The following is a 13110-nucleotide window of genomic DNA, read 5'->3' as shown; positions in this document are numbered from 1 at the left end:
GCGCTAAGCTAGCTTGAATGTGAAATAGTAAAATAAGAAAATAAGAAATACTTTGTACACTTCAACAGAGAGCTAATAGGAATCACATTACAGCAAATAGTAAGCAGCTAAGAAGAGGAAATTAGCAAGTAGAATAATAAATTAGGAGAGACAATTTAAATGATCCATACAGAATGGCCGTCGGCCGGCCTCACTTTTAGTCATAGATATGGACCACACACGTCTTTATGGCAACAGGGGCCAATATATATATATATATATATATATATATATATATATATATATATATATATATATATATATATATATATATATATATATATATATATATATATATATAAAGGGCTGTGAATCTTTGGGTGTCCCACGATTCGATTCAATATCGATTCTTGGGGTCACGATTCGATTCAAAATCGATTTTTTTTTCCAATTCAACACGATTCTCGATTCAAAAACGATTTTTTTCCCGATTCAAAATGATTCTCTATTCATTCAATACATAGTATTTCAGCAGGATCTACCCCAGTCTGCTGACATGCAAGCAGAGTAGTAGATTTTTGTAAAAAGCTTTTATAATTGTAAAGGACAATGTTTTATCCACTAATTGCAATAATGTAAATTTGTTTTAACTATTAAATGAACCAAAAATATGACTTATTTTATCTACGTGAAAATATCGGACACAGTGTGTTGTCAAGCTTATGAGATGCGCTGCAAGTGTAAGCCACTGTGACACTATTGTTCTGTTTTTTTATTTTTATAAATGTCTAATGATAATGTCAATAAGGGATTTTTAATCACTGCTATGTTGAAATTGTAACTAATATTGATACTGTTGTTGATAATATTCATTTTTGTTTCACTACTTTTGGTTTGTTCTGCATGTTTGTGTCTCCTCTCAATTGCTCTGTTTATTGCAGTTCTGAGTGGTCGGGTTTGGTTTTGGAATTGAATTGCATTGTTATGGTATTGCTGTGTATTGTTTTGTTGGATTGATTAATTTATAAAAAAAATTTAAAAAAAAAATTAAATTAAAAAATATCGATTTTTTAAAAATAAGAATCGATTCTGAATCGCACAACGTGGGAATCGCGATTCGAATTGGAATCGATTTTTTCCCACACCCCTAATATATATATATATGTATATATATATATCAATCAATCAATCAATCAATCGTTTATTTATATAGCCCTAAATCACAAGTGTCTCAAAGGGCTGCACAAGCCACAACGACATCCTCGGTACAGAGCCCACGTATATGTATAAATAATCGATTTATCTCGAATTGTAGCCCCTGAATCGTAATCGAATCGTGAGGTGCCCAAAGACCCTTTATACTGTAGTACTGATATTTTAGTTCAAGGGTGTCCAAACTTTTTCCGATGAGAGCCGCATTCATTAAAATCGAATGATGTGGGGGGCACTTTGATACATTTTGTACATTAAAGATGCTAAAAGCAAACCAATTAACATAAATATATGCTGAGCTAGTTGAACAAAACATTCACATTAGCTTTATGTTATTATTTTATTTATAAATGGTTCTACTAACTTGTATTCCTTGAATTAGTATTATTTTTTTTAGATGATTTATATATTGTAATTTTTTTATGATGGAAAAATATCTAAAAACTATTAAATTTACTGTTACACATGTTTATTATTTTCTTTTACTAGTAAAAAAAAAAGGTACCTTGGTATATGTTAAACACAGAAAGTGAATAACTATTAGTAATTGCTGGGACTTGGAGAAGGGGCATGACTAAATTAGCTCTGCTTTTTTCTACTCCTTTTCAGACATGTTAAATTGGGATGTAACATGTGATGTACTTTCATGTAACTTTGTAACGGAACCATTAATAATACTCACACGTTTTTTCCCGTATGGTTGATTACTCATACCTACTTTGTTAAAGTGCATTTTAAATTGTTGAATAGGCATCTCTTGGCTGGAAAGTCAATCACACGGCTGCACATTAGAATCTCACCAATGAATCTAACCTGCATGTTTAGAATGTTCTCAATCACATATAAAACAGATTGTTCACTCACCAGATAAACAACATCTGCGGTGCCCTGTTTCTCTCCAGCTACAGTATATTGGATGGTGATGTCCTCATCTGTGTCACAAGTAATTGCCTCCTTCTTCTCCTTCACCAGCAGGTAGCTGACTGTCTTCGTATCAAGAGTAGGTTCTTGAAACATGGCCACTGTGTGCTCTCCATTTTCATAGTGAGCGGTTCGATAACCATAGTCCATGTTTGGTGAGCTGCTAACCTGAATCGGATCCAACAGACGATGTGTGCACTCATTAATCTCAAGCAAGACGCATAATTTTTACACAACTTTGTCTGTTCTCTAATAAGGAGCTGAATGGAAACATTTACAACAGATGCCATTATTTTAACCTTTACAGTCTCTGTAACAACTAGAAGAAACTACTCGCACTTTAAGAGATGATAAATAAAGTAATTCAATTATTGAGGGTGGATTGTTCTCTGACTACAAATTAACCACAAGTTTGTTAAGAATCAAAACTGATTGTCCTATCATTAATTAAATATCTTTATTTTGCACACAAAACATAGTCACGGGTGAATCTTTGTACTTTTACCTTAATCAAGAGGTTATTTAACCATTCGGGTTTGTTTATATGTAAGTTTGTTAGCGAAATAGCTAAAAAAAAAATTGGACAGCCAGATTTTCATTAAACTGTCATGAAATGTCCATTAGGATTTTAGGCCGGATTAAATATTCTCTGTTACCTTACATCAGTTCTTCTCAAATACCGGGGAGCGCGGTGCGATGCCAGGTGGGGCGCGTGTGTGACCCCAAGGAACATGCTTCATCAGTATCATGCAGTATGATGCGTCAAACCCCGCTTTGAAAAGCTGGGCACTGCAGAACATGCTCATTGTAGCCATTAATCTCGACTTCCTCATTTTTGTATTTATTTAAGGCTAATTGATGCACCTTAAATCTTTTTAAATCTGTTAATAAAAGTTATTATTTGTTGCAATTTGATCTATACTTTTTTGTGTTTTCTTTAATGTTAAGGATACAATGTTATGCAGAGGTATACTTTTAACAATTTTATAAACAAATCATTTTTTATAGTTGCAGCAGAGAGTGGAAAGGGCGAAAAATGTTTTATTATTTGTAGGAGTGGGCGTAATAGAAAATAATTGAGCAGCACTGCCTTACATCAATGTTACAAGCCTCAGCTTCTGTGTCTGTATGTGTATGCTAGCGGAGACGCACTGACAATGCGAGGGGATGAGTGACAATGAGGGTTGACTCTGTTTCTATCATTCTGCTATAGATAGTTCAATAAGTTTCAGTCCAGATCACTGACTGGATACTTTTTTAAGATTGGGAGGTCAGGCCTGACCGAGGTTGGTGCTATCAGACTTTACTAGTTCTGTTTTTAACTATTTCTCACACAAGCCAAACATGTCAGATTTTAGGTGTGCAGTGAGCCCAAGCCTGGTGCAATTGGCCAAGTGCGTGTACAATGTGAACTGGTATTTAAAAAAACTTTTATAATAGTACATTGAATGCTTGGCTTACGTCAAATGACCATGCACTGATTAACTGAATGATTAGCAGCAATATTTTTAATTTGACGTGGACATGTTATAGTTTTGAAAACTTGTGCTTTTATTACGAAAGAACAGCACACTATTCTGTTGCATCTTTCAACTTACAAAGAGTTTAATGTCACCGTGAAAGTCAGCAGTGTTTAGTGAGAATGTCGCAAAACCATCACTGTCTGTTGTGAGGTTCTGCCGGAGAGACGGCGTCCACCTCTGACCCTCCAGCAGGTACAGATCCATGCCGACAATCGCAGTATTGTTGTAGTGCACTGCTTGAACCTGTTGGAGGAGCAAAAGTCTGTCAGTTCACGACCATTCCACGTTTAGATCTACAGCACGATCATGCGCGGTACACTTACTTTTCCGTTCACAATTGAGCCTTTCTCATAAATCTTAGATGTATCCACAAATGACAGCTTTCCAATCACATAGGATATTGACATCTTTTTGTACTGTTTTTGTTCAATATCTGGAAAGGAACAGAACGTAAATCTTTACTTGGTTACCATTGAAAATGCCATTCAAAATATTGTACACAATATTCTTTCTTTTCTTTATTTTAGTTTATTTCGAACATGAACACATTTACATCATAATACATCACACGATTTCATATCATTTCATTTACATCATGCCCGAAAAGGAGTAGGAAGAAGCAAAGCTTATTTAATCCTACCCCTTTCCCACTTCAAAGCGTTTACAATTATATAAAATCATTTACTGACCTTTTTATATAATAAAATAACATCTATGAATTAGTATACACAACGGTTTGTAATATATAATTAATTAATTCAGTCATTATTAACATACTGAGATGAAGAATATTTTCAATAAGGTTGGAAGTTTTTCTCAAAATTCTTCTTCTTTGTACTTTGTAAGCACTATTAATTTAAACAACCTCTTAAACTGGATCATGTCAGTACAATTTTTAACTTCTTTACTTAATCCATTCCATAATTTAATTCCACATACTGAAATGCTAAAAGTTTTAAGTGTTGTACGTGCATATAAATGTTTTAAATTATTTTTTCCTCTAAGGTTATATTTCTCCTCTTTAGTTGAGAAGAATTGTTGTACATTCTTGGGTAGCAGGTTATAGATTGCTTTGTACATCATTTTAGCTGTTTGCAATTTTACCAAATCACCAAACTTTAATATTTTTGACTTAATAAATAAAGGGTTTGTATGTTCTCTATATCCAACATTATGTATTATTCTAACTGATCTTTTCTGTAACACGGTTAGCGAATGTAGCGCACATTTGTAGTTATTTCCCCATATTTCTGCACAATAACGCAGATATGGTAACACTAGCGAGCAGTAGAGAACATGAAGTGATTTTTGGCCCAGGACGTGATTTGTTTTATTCATTATTGAAATGTTTTTTGCCACCTTATGTTGTATGTTTTGTATATGAGATTTCCAGTTCATTTTATCATCTATTAATACTCCCAAAAATCTGGTTTCTTTTACCCTTTCGATGTCAACTCCGTCTATTTGTATTTGCGTATGATGCTCTTTCCTACTATTACCAAATAGCATTATTTTAGTTTTACTGAGATTCAAAGATAGTCTGTTTTTGTCAAACCATCTTTTTAATTTGTTAATTTCTTCTGTTATTATTTGTATTATCTCCTGTGTGTTCTCTCCTGAACAGAAAGCAGTTGTATCATCTGCAAATAAAACTAACTTTAAGTCCTTTGTAACTTTACAAATGTCGTTTATATAAAGATTAAACAATTTTGGTCCCAGTATTGATCCCTGCGGCACACCACAGGATATATCTAGCCGTGTTGACATATTTTCACCCATCTTCACATATTGCTTCCTGTTGGTTAAATAGCTTCTTACCCAGTTCAATACCAAACCTCTGATGCCATATCGTTCTAATTTTTGTATTAAAATATCATGATTAATTGTGTCAAATGCTTTTGTTAAGTCCATGAATACTGCTGCCGCACATTCTTTACCATCTATTGCATTGGTAATTTCCTCTGTTATTTTAATTAATGCTATTGATGTTGAGATATTTGCTCGAAATCCATATTGGTTCTCCACGAGCGTCCCACTTTTGTTAATAAATAAATCTAATCGACTATTGAATAATTTTTCCATGATTTTGGAGAATTGTGGAAGTAATGAAACTGGTCTGTAGTTAGTAAACTGGTGTACGTCTCCATTCTTATAGATTGGTACGACTTTTGCAATTTTCATTTTGTCTGGGAATTTTCCGGTTAAAAATGATACATTGGTGATATATGTCGGAGGTTCTGAAATGTCTTCTATAACCTTTTTTTATCGTTACCATATCTATTCCATGACAGTCGGTTGAAGTCTTGGATTTACAATTTTTTACAATTTTGATTATTTCTTCTTTTGTTACACTTTTAAGAAACATGGAATTGGGATTTCTGTCTACGAGCTCACTCAAGTCCTCAACTGACCCATCATCTGCATTTGGAATTCTTTGATCCAGATTTGTTCCGATATTAACAAAATAATCATTGAAACGTTCAGCTATTTGGTTCATATTGTCATTTTTTGTATGTCCATCTAGAAAGTACTGGGGGTAATCTTTCTTAGCACCATTTTTAATGATGCTATTTAGGATGCCCCATGTTGCTCTCATGTTGTTTTTGTTCTTGTTTAATAATTGACTGTAGTATTCCTTCTTACATGTTCGTAGTATACCAATTAGCTTGTTTTTATATTTCTTATACTTATTTTCTGCCTCTATAGATCTTTGTGTTATAAATATTCGATACAATGTGTCTTTTTTGTGTCAAGCATTTTTCAGTCCTTTTGTCATCCACGGTTGGTTGTTTTTCTTTTGCTTCTTACTACGTTCTTTCCATGGGCAATGTTTATCATAGAGTGTTAGAAAGGTGTTGACAAAATTCCCATATGCATCATCTACATCACATTGCCAAAAGTATTTGGCCACCCATCCAAATGATGAGAATCAGGTGTCCTAATCACTTGGCCGGGCCACAGGTGTATAAAATCAAGCACTTAGGCATGGAGACTGTTTCTACAAACATTTGTGAAAGAATGGGCCGCGCTCAGGAGCTCAGTGATTTCCAGCGGGGAACTGTCATAGGATGCCACCTGTGCAACACATGCAGTCTTGAAATTTCCTCGCTCCTAAATATTCCAAAGTCAACTGTCGGCTTTATTATAAGAAAATGGAAGAGTTTGGGAACAGCAACTCAGCCACAAAGTGGTAGGCCTCGTAAACTGACAGAGGGGTCAGCGGATGCTGAAGCGCATAGTGCAAAGAACTTTCTGCACAGTCAGTTGCTACAGAGCTCCAAACTTCATGTGACCTTCCAATTAGCCCACGTACAGTACGCAGAGAGCTTCATGGAATGGGTTTCCATGGCCGAGCAGCTGCATCTAAGCCATACTTCACAAAGTCCAATGCAAAGCGTCGGATGCAGTGGTGTAAAGCACGTCGCCACTGGACTCTAGAGCAGTGGAGACATGTTCTCTGGAGTGATGAATCACGCTTTTCCATCTGGCAATCTGATGGACGAGTCTGGGTTTGGAGGTTGCCAGGAGAACGGTACATTTCGGACTGCATTGTGCCGAGTGTGAAATTTGGCGGAGGGGGAATTATGGTGTGGGGTTGTTTTTCAGGAGTTGGGCTTGGCCCCTTAGTTCCAGTGAAAGGAACTTTGAATGCTCCAGGATACCAAAACATTTTGGACAATTCCATGCTCCCAACCTTGTAGGAACAGTTTAGAGAGGTCCCCTTCCTCTTTCAACATGACTGTGCACCAGTGCACAAAGCAAGGTCCATAAAGAAATGGATGACAGAGTCTGGTGTGGATGAAATTTACTGGCCTTCACAGAGTCCTGACCTGAACACCTTTGAGATTAATTAGAACGGAGACTGAGAGCCAGGCCTTCTCCACCAACATCAGTGTGTGACCTCACCAATGCGCTTTTGGAACAATGGTGGAACATTCCTATAAATACACTCCGCAACCTTGTGGACAGCTTTCCCAAAAGAGTTGAAGCTGTAATAGCTGCAAAAGGTGAATCGACATCATATTGAAACCTATGGGTTAGGAATGGGATGGCACTTCAAGTTTATATGTGATTCAAAGCAGATGGCCCAATACTTTTGGTAATATAGTGTATGAAGATGAATACTTGCCTGTCCCCGTTTCTTTCACCTCAGCATGGACATCCAGTGTATCTTGAGCTGCCTTTTGGCCAACTTTTGTGAAAGTGGACATCTTCACAGTGAAGGTGGCACAGCCGGTCTTGTTGGTCTTGAAAGTACAATGACATTGTTTAAAATGTATAAACCTCACAGTAATGTGTTCTCTTCTCAGCAGGGGTTTTAATGCGATTTTTTATGAATGGAAAACAGACGTGTACTTTTACGACCTTTAATAATTTAACCCAGGAATGAGTTAAAGTCCAGCACAAAACTGTATGGGCATTTAAAGTATTGGTGACACCATGGGTTCTAATAGGTTAAGTGTAATACTAATAAAACCGAAAAATGCAAAAAAAAAACCATGAGTACATGTTTAACCACTTCATCCATGATCGCATTAAAATGTATTCTGGGTGGGCAAAAGGGAAATGTAAAACTTGTTTTTAGCGGGGATGCTGTACTATTGTTTACTCTACCTGCTTTGTGTCCTCATAGCACGGAGGTTCTATGTCAGGGACGCCATCTGGGTTGTCATAAGAGGAATAAATATGGGAATAGAGCGGTCGACACACCTTAAGTGTGGCAGTGCCGGGCACAGGCTGTCCATATGTGTACCTAGGGATCGTAAACAAAGGAAAAACATTTTAGCGTGTTTTTAAAGCGAAGGCAATCATGCACCAACTTATAATCAAATAATTTGACACTACATTAGGTCTAAATTAAGTATAAAGTAGTTTGATGAAATTATATGCGGGTGGTGGGGGGGGGGGGGGGGGTTGTTGTTGTGTAACTACGTGTTTTGCAAGTACAATACTATACAGGTATACTGTATGTCTGTAACTGAAGTTAATGTGTTAAGCATATTATGGGGTTTAAACAGTCAAAAATCTGGATTTTTGTTGCGCGTCTGCTTTTTGCATTGTCTCCATTTGCAGGGGTCTTAGATAGCACTTGGTATAAAAATGCATTACTTTTAGAGGTACCGAGTCCCGACTGAATTTGGTTATGTACCAAATCGCGTAAAATCTACCGGTATACATTTTCGATATCTAGGTTGCATGTAGGGGCGGGTACCTTTCACATTTGAACTGATACCCGTACCTGGAATCATGGTATCTGATTTTCAGTACTACTGTGTGTGTTCATGCGGTAATAAATGTAAACTTTTTAAATAGAATCTAATTATATTAAGTTAACATTCACCATTGAGCCGATTATGATAACTGTGCGGTCCAGTTTTTGTTTTTCTCACACTACTGAGTCAAGTGCAACGGTACCAATTTTCAGTACTTCTGTGCAGTGGCGGGCTGTGTGTTTCCCACCTAGGCCTTAAGTGATCTCCGACTTCAATGACTACCTCTCAAAATACCGTAATTGATGTCACCACATGATAATTGCTGGAGAAATACTATACAGCAACCAATCACCCTACTGAAAATTGAATCACATCAATCGTATACAAAACGGGTTATTCTGGCATATTTAAAAATCTATTAAAACGCATCAGCAATTAAAACTTACACCGTAAATTACTCTGCTTGGCTTATGCAACTTAAAAAAAGTTTGATTCAAAGTACACACTTCTCAAAGATATATTCACTGCTCTGACCACATGATAGCGACAAATACACATGTAACAATGTTTATTAAATGACAAGCATGACACTTTAACAACAAGAGTTTACAACTTTTAGTTGTAACAAAGCAGCTACTGTCTACAACTTGCAATCTGATTGGCTATCGCAACTGTCTCTCAACTCTATGTGTTCTCAAATTCATCTGCTAACAGTCCCAATGACGTATCCAATCACAGGACGCGTAAATGTCACGTTCAACGTGAGGCCATCTAGAAGGCCTTACTGACAACAACTCGTGATCTGATTGGCTGTCGCAACTGTCTATCACTGTATGTCCCCGTTCACTTACAGTGCACAGACGCCTGCATTGCTAAATCTGAAGGCGTCTGGCAGATTTGGTACAGCATGGCAACATAAGATAGCTAAATTTTGATTGGATACAAACTAAAACTAAAAACAACAGCACTGGAAGCAGCATAATATGACATGAAGAGAATATGAATAATTTTAGATATTTAGGGAAAGTAAATAAAAAAAATATTTGTATCTTTAATTATGATCATGATTTCTGGTTATGTTAGGCCAGCAGAGAAGGCCTTGCTGGCCCTGACGGCACACCACTGCTTTTGTGTGTGTTCATGTGATATTAAATGTAAATTGTTTTTATTAAAATGCAAATTTTTTATTTAGCATTTAACAGTGAGCTGATAACTGTGCAGTCCAATTGTTCTATATTTTCTTACACTTCTCAGTCTCATTTGCAAATATGCATTCACTTCTGTTTTTTCCTAGGTGTGTTGCCGTATTCATGAAGTAGTCTTTGCCTTTAAGGGTGACTTATTATGCAACACCAATTTTCCTTAACTATTGGTACTTGTTTTTGTGTATTTAGGGTCCGCATACGTCCCGAAAGTTTGAAATCTAACCATAGAGCCCTGGCAGAGATATTTCTAAAAAAATCTTGCGGCCTTTTATATTTCCTCCAAACGAGCCATTTTGAATTTGTTTGTAATAGCGAGTCTGCAATTGTTGTCCGATATTGTGGTCAGTAAGTTCCTTTATTTTTCGCTATCCTCTTATTTTAGAGCAGACTGACTTGTGCATTCATATGCATCCTCAGTTGTTGCCACTTTTAATACAAACTAGTGTTTAGTTCCAACTTATTTCTGTTAGTAGACTCAATATGAAAACGCTAAAAACTACAACATGGCTGACAGGAAGAAACGCAGTCGAATTGAAGGAATGCAAATTAGGCCGCCCACAAAACAGCGCATTTGAAGAGACGGTCAGAAAGCAGTTTGAAGATGATCTGCATAACACAAACTATTAAACATTTTGACCAAAGAACCACCATTACCGTATTTTTCAGACTATAAGTCGCAGTTTTTTTCCGAGTTTGGCCGGGGGTGCGACTTATACTCAGGAGCGATTTATGTGTGAAATTATTAACACATTACCGTTAAATATCAAATAATATTATTTAGCTCATTCACGTAAGAGACTAGACGTATAAGATTTCATCGGATTTAGCGATTAGGAGTGACAGATTGTTTGGTAAACGTATAGCATGTTCTATATGTTGTAGTTATTTGAATGACTCTTACCATAATGTTACGTTAACATACCAGGCACGTTCTCAGTTGGTTATTTATGCGTCATATAACGTACACTTATTCAGCCTGTTCACTATTCTTTATTTATTTTAAATTGCCTTTGAAATGTCTATTCTTGGTGTTGGGTTTTATCAAATACATTTCCCCAAAAAATGCGAGTTATACTCCAGTGCGACTTATATATGTTTTTTCTATTCTTTATTATGCATTTTCGGCCGGTGCGACTTATACTCCGGAGCGACTTATACTCCGAAAAATACGGTACATGTTTTGTAGACCACAAGGAAATTCTTTATATGTAGAAAGAAAACATAATATGACCCCTTTAAATTAAATGTGTCAGTCTGGTCTTTTGTTGAGCCCTACAAAGTGTTTATCCTGCAAATATTTATTACACACCAATTGTTTGATTATAAAAAGCATCTTAGCTGTAGTTATGATTGGCAAATTTGGAGGTGTTGAAATTGGCATGTAAAATCACTCATACTAATCTGTAGCCTGTATCTGACATATCCAATGTAAACTAACATTAAGCTAACATATTTTAAAAGTGGAGCCTTAATTTTGAGCGCTGTGTATTAGTTATGCTTGCTTTGTTAGCATGGAAAATTGTAACAATACCTAGAGGCAGTGAAAATGCACCTGTTTGCCCCGTCAAGTGCTTGAGCCTGTGCAGAGTCTGTCACTGGATGTGACGTTAGGTACGACAAAAGGTATACAAATATGGTCCTGTTTGATTTTACGCGAATCGGTACCCCGTTGTAACAAACGTAATTCGGCTGGCACAGAATAAAGTACCTAATTCTATACCCATCCCTATTTGAGTGTTACATCACGTCCTGTTGCAGACTCCGCACTGGCTCAAATACTTGGTTGGCAAACAGCCATAATTGTAGCGGACTGCCTCTTGGTATAATTTGTAATTTACTTGGCAACAAACCAAGTACCGTATTTTCCGCACTATAAGGCGAACCTAAAAACCTCTAATTTTCTCAAAAGCTGACAGTGCGCCTTATAATCCGGTGCGCCTTATATACGGACCAATATATATATATATATATATATATATATATATATATATATATATATATATATATATATATATATATATATATATATATATATATATATATATATATATATATATATATATATATATATATATATATATATTTTAATCTCTTTCATTGATGTGCATCTTTGATCGATAAACACATATCTCAATTATTCAATTATACATTTACACACTAATGCCTGAGAAGGAGCAGGATGAAGAAAAATCTTATATTTTCCTGCCCCCTTCAACATAATACGTAGTCTTACTTAATGGATATCATATAAACCAACAACTACATCCAAATATAATGAAAACAAACAAAAAAACACAAAAAAAACACAACAAGTGCAAAACTTCATGAAGTACAAACCGAACAAAAAAATAAAATAAAAACAAATAATATAAAAAATAATATACACCTCACGGGATGATACAAAACAAATACAAAACCAGGCAAAAAATAAGTAAAATAAATATAAAGCAAAATGTAAACACTTATGGATGTCCATGTGATCTTATTGTTCTGTCTTTATATATATTTTTTTAATTGGAATATATTTTTACAGTCTTTTATCTCATTGTAAAGAGAATTCCATATATGGACCAATATTGAGCCTCCAACAGGTAAAAGTTTCAATCAATCAATCACTACTACGGTAAGCAGCCGCCGACTTCATTTTCCCCCGTCTTCATTTTCCCCCTACGGTAAGCAGCCGCCCCCGTAGAAGAAGAAGAAGCGCGCGGTGCATGCTGGGATATATGACTTCGCGAGGCGTGCTGTTTTGATTTCCATTTGTTTGTTTATGTAAAGACCCCAAATGGCTCTGATTAAGAGACACGCTTACGACGCAGAGTTTAAACTTAAGACGATCAGTCACGCAGTAGAACACGGGAATAGAGCAGCAGCGACACTGACTCGATTAATGACGACTTCGACGAGACCGGGCATGTTGGATGCCGTATCCGCTCAACTGTTTAATTCGGACACTGAAGAAGAAGAATTCGAGGGATTCGTGGATGAGGAATAACTTCATAAAGTGAGCTTTACATGTTTATTTTGTGTGTTGTGTTGTGTGACATTAACGTTTGA

The 13110-nt window shown here is 36.0% G+C and overlaps 1 protein-coding gene across 1 annotated transcript in view; it reads right to left on the bottom strand.

Moving 5' to 3' along the window:
* The window catches only part of LOC133663433 (alpha-2-macroglobulin-like), a 113580-nt gene that overhangs the window by 49008 nt on the left and 51462 nt on the right, over positions 1-13110 (bottom strand). The window contains exons 9-13 of the mRNA XM_062067890.1: positions 8250-8388; positions 7765-7882; positions 3959-4068; positions 3711-3878; positions 2056-2280 (exon numbers count right to left, since the gene is read on the bottom strand). Of these exons, the coding sequence (XP_061923874.1) occupies positions 2056-2280; positions 3711-3878; positions 3959-4068; positions 7765-7882; positions 8250-8388 (760 nt within the window). The remainder of the gene's footprint in view (positions 1-2055; positions 2281-3710; positions 3879-3958; positions 4069-7764; positions 7883-8249; positions 8389-13110) is intronic.

Source organism: Entelurus aequoreus, linkage group LG13, assembly GCF_033978785.1.
Source record: "Entelurus aequoreus isolate RoL-2023_Sb linkage group LG13, RoL_Eaeq_v1.1, whole genome shotgun sequence".
Classification (NCBI taxonomy): Eukaryota; Metazoa; Chordata; class Actinopteri; order Syngnathiformes; family Syngnathidae; genus Entelurus; species Entelurus aequoreus.
The sequence above is the reverse complement of the archived record's forward strand: the minus strand, read 5'-3'. Positions and strand labels throughout refer to the sequence as shown.